The sequence below is a fragment of the Lepisma saccharinum genome, chromosome 2 (assembly GCF_977018435.1).
Source record: "Lepisma saccharinum chromosome 2, izLepSacc3.1, whole genome shotgun sequence".
NCBI lineage: Eukaryota > Metazoa > Arthropoda > Insecta > Zygentoma > Lepismatidae > Lepisma > Lepisma saccharinum.
The window spans coordinates 177944470-177964406 of NC_139230.1; the positions used below are offsets into that span (position 1 = coordinate 177944470).

Consider the following 19937-nt stretch of genomic DNA (forward strand, 5'->3'; position numbering starts at 1 on the left):
ATTCGCCACATCCACACCCTACCATCGGATAGCCACATTGTATACTGTGATTCATCACTCCCCACAACAGTTTTCCACTGTTCTATGGTCCAGTTTCGACGCTCCTTGCACCATACGAGGCGGCGTTTGGCTTTTGTCTTTGTGATGTTTGACTTACGGGCAGCTGCTCGGCCATGGAAACCAAGTTAACGCACCTTGCGCCAAACAGTAATGCTGCTTGGAGTAGATCCTGATGCAGTTCCGAATTCCTGTGTGATGGTGGCGATGGATGATTGACAATAATGCTGTACGACCCTCTTCAACACTCGATGGTCTCTGGAGGTCAACATGGGAGGTTGGCCTGCACGCTTTTGGGTTGTACACATCCCTTCACTATAACATTTTAAACAGTGGACAGAGGGATGTTTAGGAGGGTGGAAACCTCACACACAGACTTCCTACACAAGTGGCACCCAACCAACTGACCACGTTGAAAGTCTGTGACTTCCTCAGAATATCCCTTACTGCTGTCTCACACTGTCTGCAGACTACTGAGTTCGCTGACTATGTGTTCCACACAGTAGATGGCAGTACTGTGTCGCCCTCTATGATAAACACACGTTTCGCGGTGTGTCCGGATACTTTTGATCACATAGAGTATTTGTGTTTCTTTTTGTCTCCTGAAACATAACATTTTAGAAGTACTTTCGGCACATAAATTATTTAAAAAATGTGTCATTATATATATATATATATATATATTAATATAAATGCGAAATATCTTCGAAACATGAGAGCATGTGCATGGACGTCCGCAGGATTTTTTTCCCAGGGGGGCAAACATGTCACATTTCCCTCCAAAAGAGTGTAGTTCCCTAAAAAACATTGCTTAAATTTGAATTTATAGTGCTAATGCAATAATTAACACATATTATTGTGGCTAAAATGAAATTATATGTGTGAAATACATAATTTTTGGTTGACTTTCATTTTACAGGGGGGCACGGCCCCCTTGCCCCCTTCCGGACGCCCATGAGCATGTGTGTATATTTCGAGCACGCAAAAATAAAAATAAACAAAGATATAAGTAAACAACCATAGGCTCTCTTGAATTGAATGACAAATTATTGTTTTTGGTTTATAAAAAAAATACATTTATGAAAACCTTTGTTACTGTAAGACACACGCACTTCAAGTTATACCAGCATTAAAAAAAGCATGATTTGTTATTGGGGATATATACAATCAGGTGCATTGTCTGCTGCTTTACTCTGGTTTCAATTTATGAATCACTTCACTAAACCAGGATTCAAATCTTGGTCTGTCCATTTCTTGCTAATCATCCATCCCTTTCTTTGCACGGAATGCGCCTTCAACAAAGACGTCATTGCCGCCGGTGGGTGAAACAATAAGCCTCCCCTTTCCCCTCTCCCTTTCTCGTCGGTTTCTTCAGCCCTGGCGGTGATTTTGCACGGTGGTATATAAAAAAAAATCATTATAACGCCCACGTCTGGTCCAAATAATAAACATGTTTCTTCTCACGGGGATATATTTTAATACTGGTGACATTCTTTTGTCGTCAATTAACAAACAATCGTTTCCTCTTCCTAAACTCAAACCGCAAATCATTCAACACCCGGGATACAGTTCGTGCGCACATTGACAGCAAATCACCTCACGCCCTGTTTTACTTTGATCTTGTTTCCGTAAGGAGAGTGAAGCATTTTAAATAACTTTCTTGATTTGAAGAGCTATTCTCTTCGGATGAAGCCCACAATAACACTCGCTAAACAGGAGACCTTGATTCAGCCATTCTCGCCGCTGTATAGCACGATTATTAATCACAATAAACATAGGGTTAAAATAGTGGGATGTGAAACACTGGTATCACGGATTCCACGCGCTCTGCAACGTATTCAGTCTTGCTCGACTCGCACTTGGGCTTCAGCGATTCCTCAGCGCAATACAAACTCCGTTGGCGAATCTGCGGATCCAAGTTCGTCTGCATAGTGATTGCATCCGATCAAGTCCACACCTGCTAATGGATGTATTATTTTGTCTGTATTTTACAAATTAAATAACTGTTTTCTTGCAAGTATGCAGTTGTGTCGGAATAGAACCCATCTCAGTGGAACTATATTCTGCGCGCACGTTTGGATCTACATATGCGAAAACCTGCTGCAAGGTTAACCTGACGCTTGGCTTAGATCCTTCAAGACTTGTCGAAACGAGATAGGCCTCTGTAAAATCGAGACTTAGATGATAATAAACTGGTAAGACGAGACGAGACTTCCTTTCTAATATGTAAAAAAGTGTTAAAAAGAAAAGAGATTCGTTTTAATAAAGGCATTAATTCTTTCTCTTCGTGGGAACTGCCGTAAGTTGTGTTGTTTCTACTGGCTTATTTCAGTATTGGGAGACAGGTAGAAAATGGTCTAAAAGAGTTTTCTCATTTATAATTTCATAATTTCTCGTCTTTCTTGAGTAGAAACTAGTGATATAAATATTCAAGTTGTAAGATAATAATGTGACAAAAATTCTAAATACACATGACCCTGGAAGAAAATTATTTGCTTAAGTATTAGAAACCAGCGTTCTGTTTCGAGCAAGACATTTCAAAGGTTTCAAACACTAAAAGGTTCTTTCACACGCTGCACTGAAAACTGGAATTGTTACGGAGATTACAACTTGAGTGTGAACCTCGTGCAATGTCAATTTATACTTTGCTAGGATATCGATGACGGATGAAATGCATTAAGTGGGCTACTTTTGTTCCATCCTCGTAACGCTGAAGATTTTGAGGCAAATTCTTCATTTCACCTTTCAGGGCAATGATATCAGAGGAGTAAAAATTTGCAAAGGGTATACACCTCTCACTCTACCACCCATAGCACTAGATTCATCGTAGGTTTGTGCTACACAGTTACAGGAATCTATGGAGTTCTTGTAAAGAAGTCTCATGATATATGCAAAGAACGAACCTGTATCTAATGACTGAAAGCGGCAAATCCTAATCGGACAAGAAATTCTTCCTCGCAATTTCTTGCTTCATCTACCATCAATACTCAGACTTTTGCCTCTTCCACTTCCTGGCTTATTTTGCTGAAAATTATGGACATTACGCAGATTAATTTCTTTTGAATCGAATTGTATAATTTGAATTTTAAGTCCAAAGTTCAATACATTTCCGAATAATATCATCGCATTTTGAAATTAACTTCGAGAATTCCAAGAAATTTCCTGTTAAGGCTTGTCTTAGACTCATCATCCTCTCGAAAATCAAGCCTCTCAATAGTAAGATACCGCGATGCATCCACAACAACTAACATGTAGTGTCAGTTTTCTTGAACCACTTTTGAATGTCTTTCACTAATTCTGCGCTTCGGGGCAAGAAAATGGCAACCCACAAGAAGGTACTTTTGAGAAAAAGGCGATTGAATATTTGGAAAATTCATTAATTTGAAACTATGATTTAGAAAGACTTTCAATGATCACATAGCACATAATCTGTGTATTGCTGTAACAAAATATTTTCACAATAAAATAATTTTGGAGACAAGTTGTGGAAAGAAAAATGATGTGGAATACCATTGTATTGCACCCAACTGTTGTTTGCCATTGTTTCTTGCGGGGCCTCCCCGATGGCGCAGTGGTAGCGTGTTACCCTGCTCCCGTGTCAGGGCAACAGTGTTTTTTTTCCTTATTGAAATATTTTGCTAATATGTTAATTAATTAGGTAATTACGTGTATAAAAATATGTATATGTGATAAGTGTATGACTATTTATTATGCATTTTTAGGTTCGTATATATTCCATGTATAAAAATCCTGTAGCTCTATGTTCTTTCTTCGTGTTTCGAACGTTCAAGGAAAAAGGCGGGCAGTTTAGCTGTTAAAGATTAAAAATTTTGAAAGAAGGGCCGTTGGCAACAGACGCCAACCAAACATATTGTATATAAACTCCCAGATGAGAGTGGAGGAGGTCGGGTGTTGAAACTGAGACTTGGAAGGGAGAGGCTATTTTTGATTCGGTCAGCTAGGACCGGAGGACAGATCTCCCGAAACGGATGCTGTAAGAGATTGGATTGCCGGGAAAGCTAGTGCCTTGGTGTTCAATTTACAGGTAAAAAGGTAGTTTGTACTGGATGTTATTTTGAAGTAATTACGGTGCGCCGGGCAGCCTAGTGCCTTGTCACCGTGGAGAGTTGAGAAATGTACACGTCGGGCGACCTCGCGCCTGTTAAGACGTTTCTTGGTGTAACGCGAGTCTACCCTGTGACAAGTGTACTCCCGATGTAATTCATGAAATGTAAAGCATCCAGGTACAAACAATAGAGATTTCCAACATCAAAATTAGAGTCTTGGCCAGATATTTAGAGAAAAGAATGTTCGAATACGACTTGTATATACTTTAAATTTACGTTAATTAAACTTTAGAAAATATCCAAAATTTCAGTTTTTAATTTCACAGTTGCTGGACAAGGTAATTTATCCCCCTGATCAGTAAGGTTTCGCAAAGGTTATTCGTTGTCTCTTGGAATTTGTAGTCAAATATAAGTATAATTATGTTGACTTGTTGCAACCCACGTGCATTGTTGTACAAAGAAAGATACCCCTAGACAAATCAGAGCCGAGTACGAAGTGCACCGAACCTCGAGTGCGGAGGTAAAGTGTGTGTGTGGGGGGGGGGGGGGCGGGCAAGCAAGTAACAAGCGTCGTCGCTTTGTAATCAAGGGGTCCCGGGTTCGATACCCGGTGCATGCACATGGTGGTTCGGAACCCACTTTAAACTGTAGGTCCAGTCCCGATTAGCCTTACTGTGCATAAAGTGGACTTAAAAACCAAATCAACCAACCATTGTTTTTTGCAACTTTTAATATAATAATTATGTATGATCAGGTGAAATTCAGTACACACAAATGTATAATTTAGGTTTTATTAAAAAAAATACAACGATAGGGATCTAGGGATCGTAGCGGGCCATGATACGACACAAATGCTTTATCTTACAATTTAAGTAATTAGTCCCATACAGGCTTTGCCGTTTTCAAGGTGATTTCCCTTGAAGAGTAAACTTGAGATCTGATGTATCATCCGAGGTCATGGGAGCATTTTCTAATGGCAACACCGAAACATTTTTTGGAAAATTTAGGAGCAACATAATGGTATACAACACAAAACTTTTTTTCCGGTGCAACATAATGGTACGCAACACAATGAACGAAAACTAAAGAAACAAATACTTACTCGTTCATCACTATCTGAGGAATTTCTACTGCTTGATGATTTTACGATGAATCAATACTTCAAAATCAATTTTATCGAAGTTCACTTTCCAATTGCTTCGATGGACGTTAACGCTTCCCCAGCCATTTTGCCTTGTTGGTTACGAATATGTGGTGATGGTATAATTTCGCTCACCAGAAAACATACATTGCAGTATCACATGTGAACTCTGACAAAACAGAAGAGGAGATAAACATATGTAGACTCGTGGAACAACTGTAACTCAATTTCGGTCAAGTGTGGGTTGCCATTATCTTGCACCGAGGGACAGCAATTATCGTTGCCACTGACGATACACTATTAGAATAATTTGCTTGTACTACAGAGATGATGTTTTGTGGTCCTCAGAATTTTTACGATGTTTCAAGACCATTCGCATATAATATTTCTTTTTTTAAACAGGTTAAAACTAAGGTTAATCGTGACGATTACAAGACATAAATGAACGAGAAATCACCTATACCCAGGTTGTCCCTGAAATCTTGAACAAATGTCACACACACACACACATACACGTACTAGAACAAAATTAATGTTTGTTAATGAAGTTGTTATTAGAAATAGGAAAAGTGTAACATTCAGAATAGGACCACTTAGAAAAGATAATGTCGCCATACTCTTAGAAATGAAGACGCTTATTATTCGATATTGCATTAACGTCAGTTGGGGAGTATTGGGTCGGAGTGTCTGCCGGGGGGTGTCCGCCCCCCTACCCTACTCTGGCGACGTCGCTCCATCGAACTCTTGTAGTGGCGATTGCAATCGAAAGTAGCCTTCAATAATATTAATTGAAATCAATAGCACTACCCCTAAACAAAAAAAAACAAAAAAAAATAAATTGCACAGGTGTGTGTACAGGGTCAACGAAGTTAGTAATAAGTTGTGTCTTATACAGCGTATATTGATGCACTTGTAGATTGAATTGCATCTTCTGTAAATATGCTGTATAAAGAAACAAACTGCTTGAGTACTAATTGAGGCGAGTGTACATGACGGCGAAGGGTGCAATTGCACCCCCCCCACACACACTTTTTGCTCCCGCACTATGACCTAAGCCTTATCTACCAAGAGAAAGTAAGTTGTCCTTGCCCCCTCCCCCAGTTTAGCACCCAATCGCCACTACTGTGTGTGTGTGTAACCAGTGGCGCAACCACGAATTTTTATCTGGGGGGTAAGTACCAGGATAAACGTACCAACAACAACAATAATAATAATAATAATAATAACAATAATGACATTATCATTATTATTAGTGGTAGTAGTAATAGTACTAGTATCAAAAACGTTATTATCCTCATAAGTTACGCAAAGACGAGGTAGAAGTCGGTGCTAAAGCATTTGTTTGGAACAAACTATTTGAAGTATATTTTCAACACCGTCAATTTCACATTATCTAATAATGGAAAACAAGCACACAAACTGTATTTTTGAATGGCAGAAAATGAATGGTAAATGCATTCCGTAGATAATAACTTTTGTACATGTAACATGTATAACTTTTATGTCTTACACATGTGCAACATCCGCGAGGGGTCCCGGGTTCGAATCCCGGCCTGGGCGTGGATGTTTGTTAATATCCATTCATAAATTTCATCATATAATCACTGATCCCCATCTTCGCAAATTAGCCAAAAGTGGCACAAGAAGCGAAGTAAAATAAAGCAAATGCAACATGCTAACATTAATCGTGTACCTATTGAAAGTTTATTCAATACACATATACAACATACATTATTTAAATACATTATATTACAGAAAACAATGAAATTGCGAGAGAAGCGAGCAAGAAAATTTTTAGATCCAATTTTTGCAATTTGAAACAATATTGATTTAATAGGGCATAAATAATTTCGCTGGACGCAATGGCCTTCTCTCTTATACAACTTTTTTCATTTAGATCGCTCGACATCCATGGCCTTTATCCCGCTGCCCTATAGCTAAGGGTCTGAACTTGACGAAACCGAGAAAAGTGGGCTTTGCGAGGGAAGCGAGCAAGAAAATTTTACGAAATGTTCTTTTATTTGCATAAAAATTGAATTCGAAAGGGGCAATTCTCCTCTTCCCTCCCCCCCCTTGCAGATCTCCTTAGCCGTCAATGTTTGCCCCCCCCCCTAGATTTGACTTCCGTCGAAGGTTGGGGAGGCAATGCCTCCTGTTTCCCCTGTGGTTGCGCCACTGTGTGTAACTTTCCAAACAAAATGGAAAATCTACCATATGTTTGTTGAGATGCTTCTGGTACATCTCTTGTAGAATTGCTCATTAATGATGTTTATTTGGTTGACAGACGTTCTCGACCAGAAGGTGAACAAATGAGCACCATGGCCGCGGAAGTGTTTAACGTTCCCGAAGATGTGGATTTATTTAGAATACCACATTTAAGGATGAAACAACTTGTCACTTCCTACTTGCATAAGGTATTGTGCTTCTAGCATCTTTACTTTAGAATGAATAAGAAATAATTGTGTGTCGTGTCAGTCATGTTTGTGTTACGGATGTTTGTTTTGTGTGTGTAACAGGTCTTAACGTATGGAGCACCAAAGTATAAGATCAAATTTCAATCAGCAAGTTAACTTTTATTTTTCTTAACTCTTCGTGATTCAAATGTATAAATTTCGGCACAGTACGCGTTACAAATACATGCCCAGTACCCAGCGGAAATACGTTTGTCAGAGGCTTCTGCTTATGATAACGGTTCAGAGTTCGATCACTGACCGAGGCTTTCAGACAAGTAGCTGTATAATTGACAGGCAGGGCTTTCCATGATGTTAGTGTTACGTTGCCGCCTTGTAATCGAGGGATCCTGGGTTCAGTTCCCGATGGGATAGAATTGCACAGTGGTTTGGATCCCACTTTAAACTGTAGGCCTAGTCCCAATTAATCTGCCTAAGCATAAAATGGGTGCAAAGCAAACTTTTTTCCAAATTAACAACACCAGTCTCTCTCAGCCTGTGCACGTTTTGTGCATTTCTCTTTTGCTTTGTTGAAGAAGAATGCAAAGACCAATCAAACAAAAGACATGGAAAAATCTAGAAATGATTGATTACATCTGGAAATAATGTTTACATGCTAAGTTTACAATCGGGCACAAGTTCGTAGGCTGAACCTAAATCAGTACAGCAGTTAATTAGTAATGTTACGTACAACTTCAGCTGCACTAGCTAAGTACAAGGGCAATCCTTATTGACACAGTTGCAGTTGTTAATGCCCCCTTTTTTCACTTGCATTGCGTTGCTGCACTGCATGGTAAGACACCATCTGTACGTCGAGTGGGATGCATAAGTATTACCAAGCAAATTGAACATCACTATGTTTATTCTATTTATTTCATGCAATGGGAGATTGAAGAATTGAAACCGAACGTCAAACAAGCTGCTGACAACCTCTGCATCAGCACACTGCATTCATATATATATATATATATATATATATATATATATATATAAAAAAAAAAAAAAAACTAAATGAAAATAGCTAGCCGTGGCCAATTTGCCGGGCAAAAGTTGTGCATCACACTGTACAGGGTGTACCAAAAGTCCCATTCCCCCCTTGAATTGTAGACAAACCTGCAAAATGTTATTTTAACAGCATGCATATGATGAGAGGATGGTATACCATTAAATCAGACCAATGACCACCATTTACTCCAGAGGATCTGTGTGCACACCGCCTTTTCATGGCACAGTATTATTTGCCTCCAGGTGCAATGTGAAATTCTCCGTAACATAAGATGTCAGATCTGGATTTCGGGGTGGCTATTTTAAGAGAATACCTCAATGATGTGTTCAGAGACAAACTGAGTGAACGAGGATCGCCAAATTTACCAGCACCTCTAAAATGGTCAAACGAAAGTCCAAATCTGACATCTTGTGATAATGCGCACATCAAACAGAAAGTCGCCCATATAATCGTTATCAGACAACTGGGGAACTTCAAGAAGCTGTTCGCAGTGCGTTTGCTTCCCTCATGCCAGCCATGGTACGGAGGATTTCACATCGGACCTGGAGGCGAATAATACTGTACCATGAAAATGTCGGTGTGCACACAGATCCTCTGGAGTAAATGGTGGTCATTGGTCTGATTTAATGGTATATCATCCTCTCATCATACACATGCTGTTAAAATAACATTTTGCAGGTTTGTCTACAATTCAAAAGGGGGGGGGGGTAATGGGAATTTTTGTACACCTTGTACATATCAATTTGAGTGTTCACTGCTTTAATGCAATGAAAATGTAGTTTCAGATACTTACTAAATAGGCCCAAATTTAGATTGGTTAATTCCAAACCAATCATTGTACACACATACTTCACAGGCATAGTAATTACGGTGCTAATTTACTATTCCATAAACAGATTTCTTCATTTTTACACAAGAAACTACTTATGGTAATAAGTTCCTGTAGCATTGTCTAACATCTGGAAGGTGTTTTCTGTCATGTGGGAATGTATCATCGCTGAAATTCATTATTTTTGTTGAAAATTAATTCTCCGACGCACAATAGCCTTTGGCCCATACACCTCCATAGATTATCGCGTGTCGTGCTTCTGTTTTGTCGATTGCAGGGTTTCCAACCACGCCATTGTTTTCTGAAAAGATGACGTGTCATGGATGCGTGGTGAAATTCATACCGGGTGTGGATGATCCGCTGGATTTTGTAATTGCATACTTGAAAAATGCGTAGCCCCACAAACCATTCATGCATAGCCCCACGAACCATTTCCAGCAAGGTTAGGTTAGGCAAGCATAGTTAAAATCTTGTTCGTAAAATAATGCGAAGAAACTTAAAAAAAATTCACTTGACGAGTATTTTTTAGGTTACGAAGGTTGGAAACACTGCATCAACAAAACACAAGCACGACGCGCGATGATCTGCAAAGGTGTACGCGCCATACTGTTTATTACGGAAATGAAACAACGCAAATAAAGAAGTACTCATAATGTGAAAAATTGACATTACTTTCATACAAGAAACGTGAATACACCTTCAAGAATGTTCCGTGAATCAGATAGGTAAGTAAGAATGTTAAAAGTGACGAAACGAAGAAGTTACATGTGTTTGTGGAATAGTAAATTTTTACCGTAATTACTTACCGCATGTTTGGTGGGGAACAATTTTTTTCCTTTCCACATACTTGAACATGCATCTCTTTTTGCAAATGGCCATTTATTTACTATCATCTGGATAGAGACTGCTCCTGCTACCATGTCATGTGTTGTGAGGTGTGAAGGAGTATTTATTTCTAACAATGTTTTCATTGTTAGATTAAACAAGTCAGGTCCCTGAATGCTTCCATTGAGCACTGCATTGAGTCTGAGGCGAACTTAAACCAAGAATGATTGCACACTGGAAAACATGAGCTATTTTTCAAGTCATGATTTATCTGGTAAATAATATTTAATTTCTCCAAATTTCAAATTTACTTGCACAATCATTTCCAGTATTGTAAAAGGCCTGTAGAACTTGCAAATATGATTACGCACTTTACCATTAAATATCAACATAAGAATGTGTGCATAGTTGTGCCCATTTTTTATTTACTATTTTTCAAAATCTGTATATGTGTAGTTCTGTTACACTGAAACTTTAGTACAGTCGTAGACACTTTTGAGTTGTAATAACTCCAATAACAGTGCAAGTTCAGATTGTTTAATTCCGAATTAATCATAGTACATTGCCATATTTTGCATGGCTCGTTTTCTATTTATGTCTGTTAGCACATATTTCAGAGTCCTAGTGATTAATTATTTACTGCATCTTCTCCGGAGAATGATTTTTGCTTCCATACACTCCTGTAACATTTTTTGTTTAACACATTAACTGCCATAGAAATTTTCAGCGAAAAATGCAGGCTCGGTGAGGACTCTAACCCAGGTCTGTGGCATACCGTGTCATTGCTCTAACCACTGAGCTACCGAGCCGGCATGGCCTCGCCTGGTTTCTCGCTATCGCTGTTTTACCTGTGTGGAATCGTCTCTGCCAGTGCTACCGCAACGGGATCTGTTGCCTTTGAAACACAGTAGACTTAGACGTTGCCTGGTTCCTCCCTATGTAGAGATGTTAAGTATTGTAGATTAGGCACACCCAGGAGATGTGCTACGTAGAAATTTTCAGTGAAAAATGCAGGCTCGACCAGGACTCGAACCCGAGTCTCTGGCATACTGTGCCATTGCTCTAACCACTGAGCTGCTGAGCCGGCCTGGTCTCCACTGATTTTTCGCTTTTGACGTTTTACCTGCATGGAATCGTCCCTGCCAGTGCTACCCCAACGGGATCTGTTGCCTTTGAAACACAGCAGACTTTGACGTTGCCTGGTTCCTCCCAGCGTAGAGATGTTAAGTATTGTACAGGGTGTACCAAAAGTCCCATTACCCCCTCCCCCCTTGGAATTGTAGACAAACCTGCAAAATGTTATTTTAACAGTATGCGTATGATGAGAGGATGGTATACCATTAAATCAGACCAATGGCCACCATTTACTCTGTGTGCACACTGCCATTTTCATGGTACAGTATTATTCGCCTCCAGGTCCGATGTGAAATCCTCCGTAACTTGGCTGGCGCGAAGGAAGCAAACTCACTGCTAACAACTTCTTGAAGTTCCTCAGTTGTCTGATAACGATTATGGGCAACTTTCTGTTTGATGTGTCTCCATAGCGCATTATCACAAGATGTCAGATTTGGACTTCGGGGTGGCCATTTTAAAAGTGCTGGTAAATTTGGCGATCCTCGTTCAATCAGTTTGTCTCTGAACACATCATTGAGGAATTCTCTTAAAATGGCCACCCCGAAATCCAGATCTGACATCTTATGTTACGGAGAATTTCACATTGCACCTGGAGGCAAATAATACTGTGCAATGAAAATGGCAGTGTGCACACAGATCCTCTGGAGTAAATGTTAGTCATTGGTCTGATTTAATGGTATACCATCCTCTCATCATATGCCTGCTGTTAAAGTCACATTTTGCAGGTTTGTCTACAATTCAAGGGGGTAATGGTACTTTTGTTACACCCTGTAGATTAGGCACACACAGGAGATGTACTACGTAGAAATTTTCAGCGAAAAATGCAGGCCGACCAGGACTCGAACCTGGGTCTCGGGCATACCGTGTCATTTCCCTAACTACTGAGCTACCGAGCTGGCCTGGCCTCGCCTGATTTTTTGCTATCGCTGTATTACCTGCATGAAATCGTCTCTGCCAGTGCTACCGCAACAGGATCTGTTGCCTTTGAAACACAGTAGACTTTGACGTTGCCTGGTTCCTACCAGCATGGGGATGTTAAGTATTGTAGATTAGGTACACACAGGAGATGATCTCCTGTGTGTGCCTAATCTACAATAATTAACTGCCATGTTGGTCATAATGATCAAAATTGGTGCATACCAATCACCAATCACACCATGCTGGCCTCCGTGACGGAGTGTTTAGCACATCACACTATGACACTAGGGGTCCTGGGTTCGAATCCTGGCCTAGACATGGATGTTTGTGAGTGTCCATTCATCATATCATCACTCATCATCCCCATCTTCGCCAATTAGCCAAAAGTGGCACAAAGGCAAAATAGAGTAAAGCAAACCAATCACACCATGTCTGTCATTATGTCCAAACCATGTGGCTTGACTTTGTTGTTCCTAGGGCAAAAATGACAAACATTTTGTGTAGAATGATATACAAAATACTATTCATGTTAAACCATAAATAGTGTCGTTATCATGAAACTAAATAAACTTGGGAGTTGATATTTTGCAAATATTTTAAGTTACAATTATATGGTACATCATCTAGAATGTTTTATTTTCACTGGAAGAAAAGTTACTGAAATTGTTATGGTTTCATTAACTCACCCAACAAACATTTCCGTAGTAGGTTCATATATACAGTATCAGAAACAGAAAAATGTATATTTACATATATTTTTTTATTTGCTTTAATCAAACTATTCAAATATTTTACTGACACATTTACCAGAAATAGCCTTTCTACAAAAACATGTATGTGTATGTATGGTGCCAAAAACCATACAAGAAATTTTAAGCGTGTTCTTTAAAAAAAATTTAAAAAATCATCAAAAGTGATTTTTTTGAATAAAAATAATGATTTTTATCCACCCTGCATTCTAGAATTTAGAATGTAGTCTTAACAGGAGAAAGTAGTTTGTAAAACTGATTTCGACTTTCTTATCCATGGTTCGGCAAGCATCGGAAAGAACTGTTGGGACAATATACAGCTAATTTCAATTTATTGACCAATGTAAAGCCAACCTTTCTCACATAAAATCTCTAAATGGCCTGATGGTTATGATACTTGCGATAAATGTTTATACTAGGTCCGAGCCATTACCCTTCGAGCCAATACTCATACAGATACTGGCTTGAAAATTGTAACAATTAAAGGCTGTTCAAAACATAGATTAATACTAGTGGGCATGTATTGCATTCCAGTTATAAATATCAATTTATCAGTTTTCCTTCCAAATATTCAAGAATTAAATTGGAATATTCTTATACCTCTTATGTAATCACAAAAGAGTTTTTCCATGGAATATTGGAAACCTTGAAGTTTGCATAACTTCAGGGTTAGTTAGATTCTGCAAAAGTTTCACGTGGCATTTTTGTGGACTCTGTAAAAGATGAAAACTACGGAAAACTATCGGCCGGTATTGGTAAACAAAAGCCAACTGATACTTTCAATACCACTGGCATTGGCTGATATCAATACATCGGCTCAGCTCTAGTTTATAGTATGCAATAACATTTTGCACTTTGAGAGATTAATCTCTTTTAGGAAGAAAGCCAAATGTGTAGTATTGCCTTTCCCTTACATGTATTTTTATTTGTAATAATACAAAATACACATGCATGGGTTTTTGCATTTACAGTGTAAACTATGAATTTCAATGTCTGACTACCATGCAGGAGACCCAGGTTCAATGCCTGGCAGGGAGAACTGGGATTTTTTTCCACCTGTTCAAGTAGCTCCGGCACCCACCCAGCATCGTATAAAGTGGGTACCTAGAGTAAACTGGTGGGGAAAGGTGGCCAGTGGCATGGTGCTGATCACATAACCCCCACCTTTGGCCGTGATCAAGAAAGTATGGGGCTCTAACTCCACACCCCCTATATGCCTTCATGGCATGGTGCAAAGTACAGGGAACACTTGACTGTACTATGAATTTCAACAACCACAGGTGCCTTATTGTAGTTTTGTCCTGAGTAAAATTTGCTATGAATTGGGCATCTGGATGGGTGGGTGATTGAATTCCTCACCCCAGCATTACCAACTCTCATTTATTATGCACCCAACCTAAGGGCAGCTAACCTTTGCTTATTTTCACATCAAGAAATTTTGGTGCTGGAGGCAAACTCCAACTGGTATTTGGCTAACAAAAAATGTGACCAAACATTGAAAAACAGCCTTGCTAATTTTTCAGTGTGAAAGAATTATATGATACTATAATGTTTCCTTATTCCAAAACTTAAAATCTCAAATACTCTTTGCAGTATTGTTTCAAGGAAAGAACAAATGGACAACAACAACAAGAAGAAACTTACTTTCACTGTGCCCTTCTCTGGTTACGATCACTAGAATACAATTTTTGTTACATTGCAGCGCATACTAAAATAACTCTTAGTATTAATTTATTAGACATCACAATGTAATATTGGTGTTTTTGTTTTAAAAATCAATTAGGTTGGAAATTACACTAAATCTATTACAAAATTTGTAACAACATATATGTAAGAAATGATGAGCATGGAACAAAATGCAGTTGGTGTCATTAGCTTTTGCCTTGTTCATCATTAAGCTTGCCAACTTGAAAGACTAAAATTCCAGGAGATTTATTTACATCCTTAAAACCCTTTAGATTAAAATGTTCTGGAATACTAATAGCCTATCCGGAATACTTGTTTGTGGTCTTGGTACTCTGAATACAAAATTGAATCAACTTGATGAAAACAACCTAGCAACCACAATTTGTAATTAAACAAATAAGAAAATAAAATTAAGTAAAACTTTTTCTTTTCTTGCGACTCTGAAATGGCCATGACACCAACACGAACATGAAAACGCACTTAATCCAACATACTACAAAATAATTCTATATAATGATGGTAAATATAGAGGCCTCGAGACTTTGTCGCAATACCTTTGTTTTAGTTTTGTGCAGCTTTTGTGTATACCATTGTTTTTCAACCACCAGGCCCTGCTGTCAATGATACCGTGTTCTGAAGTTTGCAACTTGCTGTTCGGGGCTGTAAACCACCTAGAAAGATGGTCTTTCATTCACCTTTCACTAGTGATATAGCGAAGAGGAAATCGTTTCTCGCCAGTGTTGGTGAGGATTCAAATACTTAAGGGGATTGTCCCCCATCCAGCCTCCAAATTTGAATTTTAACTGTTGGGTCTTTCTTGAGTTAGGGCCAAAAGAGAGAAGCGACTTGCATCATGAGGTAGTAAGTAACCACCTGGAAAGATGGCCTTTCATTTGGCATTCACTAGCATTAGAGGAAATCCTTTCTCACCAGTGCTATTGAGGATTCAAAGACTTGAGGGGATTGTCCCCTGTACAGCCTCCAAATTTGAATTTTAATGGTTGGGCCTTTCTCGAGTTAAGGCCGGAAGAGTGAAATGAATCTCGGCCCCAGCTGGAAAGCACCTGGAAGATGATTTTGACTGTGATAACTGGAAATTCTTTTGTGACAATGGTGGTGAATGATAAACCGATCTAACCGGAAGGCACGTTGCTTTCCACCTCCAAATCTGGAGGTTGATGGACAGGTACCATGGACAATTTAGTTTGTGCAGCAATTTTCATTAACAAATATATTGAAGTGGAAATATTTTTTTTAATTGAAATTTTCTAGTGTTCGAAATGGAACATTATAATGAAAATTATCACTTACTGAATTAATTTAATGATGTTGGCAAGAGAAACTAAAAGATTCCATTAAATCCTGTCGTTGTAATCTAATTTAAACCAAATTTTATATTTTCTCAAAAACCTAGACATAATGAAACTAACACTCCCTATGATTAACTATACCATAATTTATTCATTAATATTAAATTTCAAGGGTACATATTAATTATCATATAAAGTAAAAAAAATAGTAAGCTATTTATGAGTAAATTTATTGGGATTGGGTCATTAATTTTTAAAACAAATTTACCAGGCTGCAGGCTCGGGCTCATGAAAGTTGAGAACTACTGGTGTAGATGATTTGGCACAAGTTTAAACTTTCTATTTCTCCCTCCTACTTACTTAAACAATAACTCATTGTTAATGATCACAAATCTTCAAAATAATAATATTAAGTTTATTTGTTTGGTTTGGCATAAACATTTCTTCTCTTGTCAGAAGAAAATAGAAAGATAAAAATAAAAAAAATTATACTGAATATAGTAATCCGGGAGATAAGAGTTTGTCTGGGAGACTGTGAGAGAGAGAGTTCAATTCTGCGAGACTCCCAGCCATTCCAGGAAAGTTGACAAGCCTATGTATCATCCATCTAGTGAAATAGAGATATTATAAAATTGCATATTGGAATCCATAAACAATTGTAAACCATTTTGGAATTGTTAATGAATGGCCTGATCACAAACACTACAATTGCGAGTTTTTTTTTTTTTAAGCATACTTGATTGAATTATGGACTGAATTTGAATTATACATGCCACACCATGGCCATGTGGTCTAAGGCATCATGCTTTGGGCTCCGGCTACAGGATGTGCACAGGTTCAAGTCTCCTGGGGGACGCGTAACAACTTTTCTCCTGAGATTTTGACCTGTGTATTGGACTGGTGGCCGGCCACCCACCATTGTGAGGAAATTGAGGGAGCTGCTAAGGAGTATTGTAACTTTGTCATTGTCTCTGGATATGGTTACGAGGGGAAGTTGGAGGTACATAACGGTGAATGCTGCCTACTTCCAGGAATCCATTATGGCCTCAATCTATCGGACAGACATCCCTCGTTTGTACGGAGTCAACAAGAATCAGATGTGGATCCACATGGACAAAGCGACCAACCATACTGCTAGATCATCCCTCCAGTTTTTTCAGGACATGGAGCAGGAAACAGGAATACGTGTTATTCCCTTTTATGGCATTCCTGTCTAAAGCTCTCATGCCAGTCCAATGGATTTCTGTGCATTTGAACTATTAACACGATATCTACAACATCGCAGCCTCTGCACCCTCACTGGCTTATGAAAAGCCTGTAAGGAGGAATGTGATGGAATTCTTATGCATGTGCTCCACCGTAGTTTGTTGCAGTGGAAATTGCAATCTTGCAGCACAGAATGTTTCGGCTTCATCTTGGTTTTCCTTATAATTCTTGCAGAAATCGAAATTGGTAAATATATATAAGGCCTCCCCAATGGTGCAGTGGTAGTGTCATCACCTAGTAAACAAGAGGCGTCGTAGCCTTGCAATCAAGGATTCCCGGGTTCGATATCCAGTGGAGGTACATAGTGGTTCGGATTCCACTTTAAACTGTAGGTCCAGTCCCGATTAGCCTTACTGTGCACAAAGTGGACTTAAAACACCAACTCAATCAATCGTAAATATATATAATGGATTTTAACAGTTCATATTTTGCATACTGAAATTATTATAGAAGATACTGGTTGCTAGTAGAAGTTATGTCAAACAAAGTAATTGTGATATATAGATCTATTAGTTAGTAGGAGGATTTCACAATGAAGCAACAAGTGTCACATTGCCTGCTGCCATACCTTGGATGCTTTGTGTAACAGCTCTTGTTACCATAACCTGTATAGACACAGGGAAGCAGTAAATTAATCTATAAACAAAGAAGCTAATTCAGTTTGTAACATAAATTACTTAAATCATCTTTACACAAGGCAAGTATTATTATTTCAATTTAGATAAGATTTTACTTTTTCTAAAAAAAAGGAAAGCAAAACTTATAGTATTGATTGTAGGAAAAATAACTTTTTTTTTTACTTATACATACATTTAGTTGCAAGAGATACAATGAAGTTCTTAGGAATTTCCCATGTTACTGTTAACTTTCTTGAGCCACTGGTGTATTCTCATTGGTCTTCACTGGAGGAAACAGCATTATTTAAATTTGAGCATTTTAAACTTACCACAGTAAAGATGTAGAAGAAATGCTTGTAGTTTGTAACCCAAATTACATTCCATAGAGAATTAGTGACTTGGGAAAATATTTATGGTGTGATGATAATGAAGAAAGTATGCTGGGATGAAATCACATGTAAAACCTTTCCTACCTTCATGTGATTACCAAAGTAAAGTACCGAAGTTTCTCCTTGTAGCTGTCCATGCTACCAAATTCATGCAGCCAGGTCAGTGGCCAAGGGTGTTAAGTGGTGGGCTTTCGATCTTGTCACCGAAGTTCCTTGGTTCAAATCCTGCCCTGGACATGTTTTTTTGTGTCTTTCTTCATCAATTTCATACAATTATTGTCATGCATCCTCATCATTACAATTAGCCAAAAGTGGCAGAAAAGCAACAAACTAACAAAAGTACAAATACGAATACAAGTACATATGCTCATAGTGCAAGCCCAAAGCTGCTATTCCATAAGGTTGTGTAAACACTGAAGTCATGTACTATATGCTGTCTGGTAGTTGGGTGCATGCTGTTAGTTTTAAAACAGGATAAGCTAAAAGTAGAGGATGTGAGTCCTGCATGACTTGGGGATAGTTTGTATTTGTGTTGCTTATTTTCTGTCACTTTTTTTTCCTCTTTTAAGTTAATCACTGTGATTTTGGAAAATTAATAAAGAGACATACACAAAGGAACATCCATCCCATGCAGGAATTTGAATCCAGAACCTACAGTTTCAGTAGTAGTATTACGAGTTGAGCATTCAACTTGCTCAGCCACCAAGGTAGCTTGAGTTGGCTGGCCTCCATGAGCAATCCATGCAACAAGTCTCAGGTTTGAACCCTGGGTAGGACATGGATCTATCCTTGTGTTTGTCTTTTCATCCATTGTGTCAATTCATCATTCAGGTTCATCCATTGTGTCAATTCATCATTCATCTTTATCATTTTGATTAACTCAAGAGGTAGACAAGTGACATAATAGAGAAAAAGGAAAGCTAAGTAGCTTAACAAGTTTTAAAGTGAGTAGCAACCGGTAGGTAAAATGTACCACACAATTTTGATGCAAGTGAAGTAGCTAGTGTAACATGCTACAAAGTCAGGGTCCCACTTTTGAAACCTAGTCAAGGAATGGATGTATCATTGTGTTTGTTCCATCGCCACTTCATCATTCATCTTCATCATCTTAAATCTTAATTAAACCAAGAGGCAGCAGAGCATAATAACCAAAATAGGAACAATTTTGCTGCAAAAGCTACCTTGGAGAAACTAGTCTGATTTGACTTCAATGCATCCCATTCTCCAAGGCTTAGTTTCTAGTGTAGCATGTAGAATTCAGGGATTCTAGGTTTGATTCCTACGTTAGATTGATTTGGTTTATTTTAAAATAATTCGCTTTTCTGTCACTTTTGGATAATCTTGAAGATGAGGATGGGCGATGAAAATGATGAGATACTCACCAAGAACACCTATTCCCAGGCCAGGATTTGAACCTGGGATCCCTCACATCACAACATGTGATAACTCCTGGGTTTGACATGGAGGTTTTGTTGGGTTTGTCACTACATCTA

The 19937-nt window shown here is 38.5% G+C and overlaps 1 protein-coding gene across 1 annotated transcript in view; it reads left to right on the plus strand.

Annotated features, from left to right (window-relative positions):
- Nucleotides 1-7575: 7575 nt before the first annotated feature.
- Nucleotides 7576-19937, plus strand: part of LOC145984207 (F-box/LRR-repeat protein 5-like) — a 92817-nt gene continuing 80455 nt past the window's right edge. Inside the window, exon 1 of the mRNA XM_083117737.1 lies at nt 7576-7679. Within this exon, the coding sequence (XP_082973863.1) occupies nt 7584-7679 (96 nt within the window). The 5' untranslated portion in view covers nt 7576-7583. The remainder of the gene's footprint in view (nt 7680-19937) is intronic.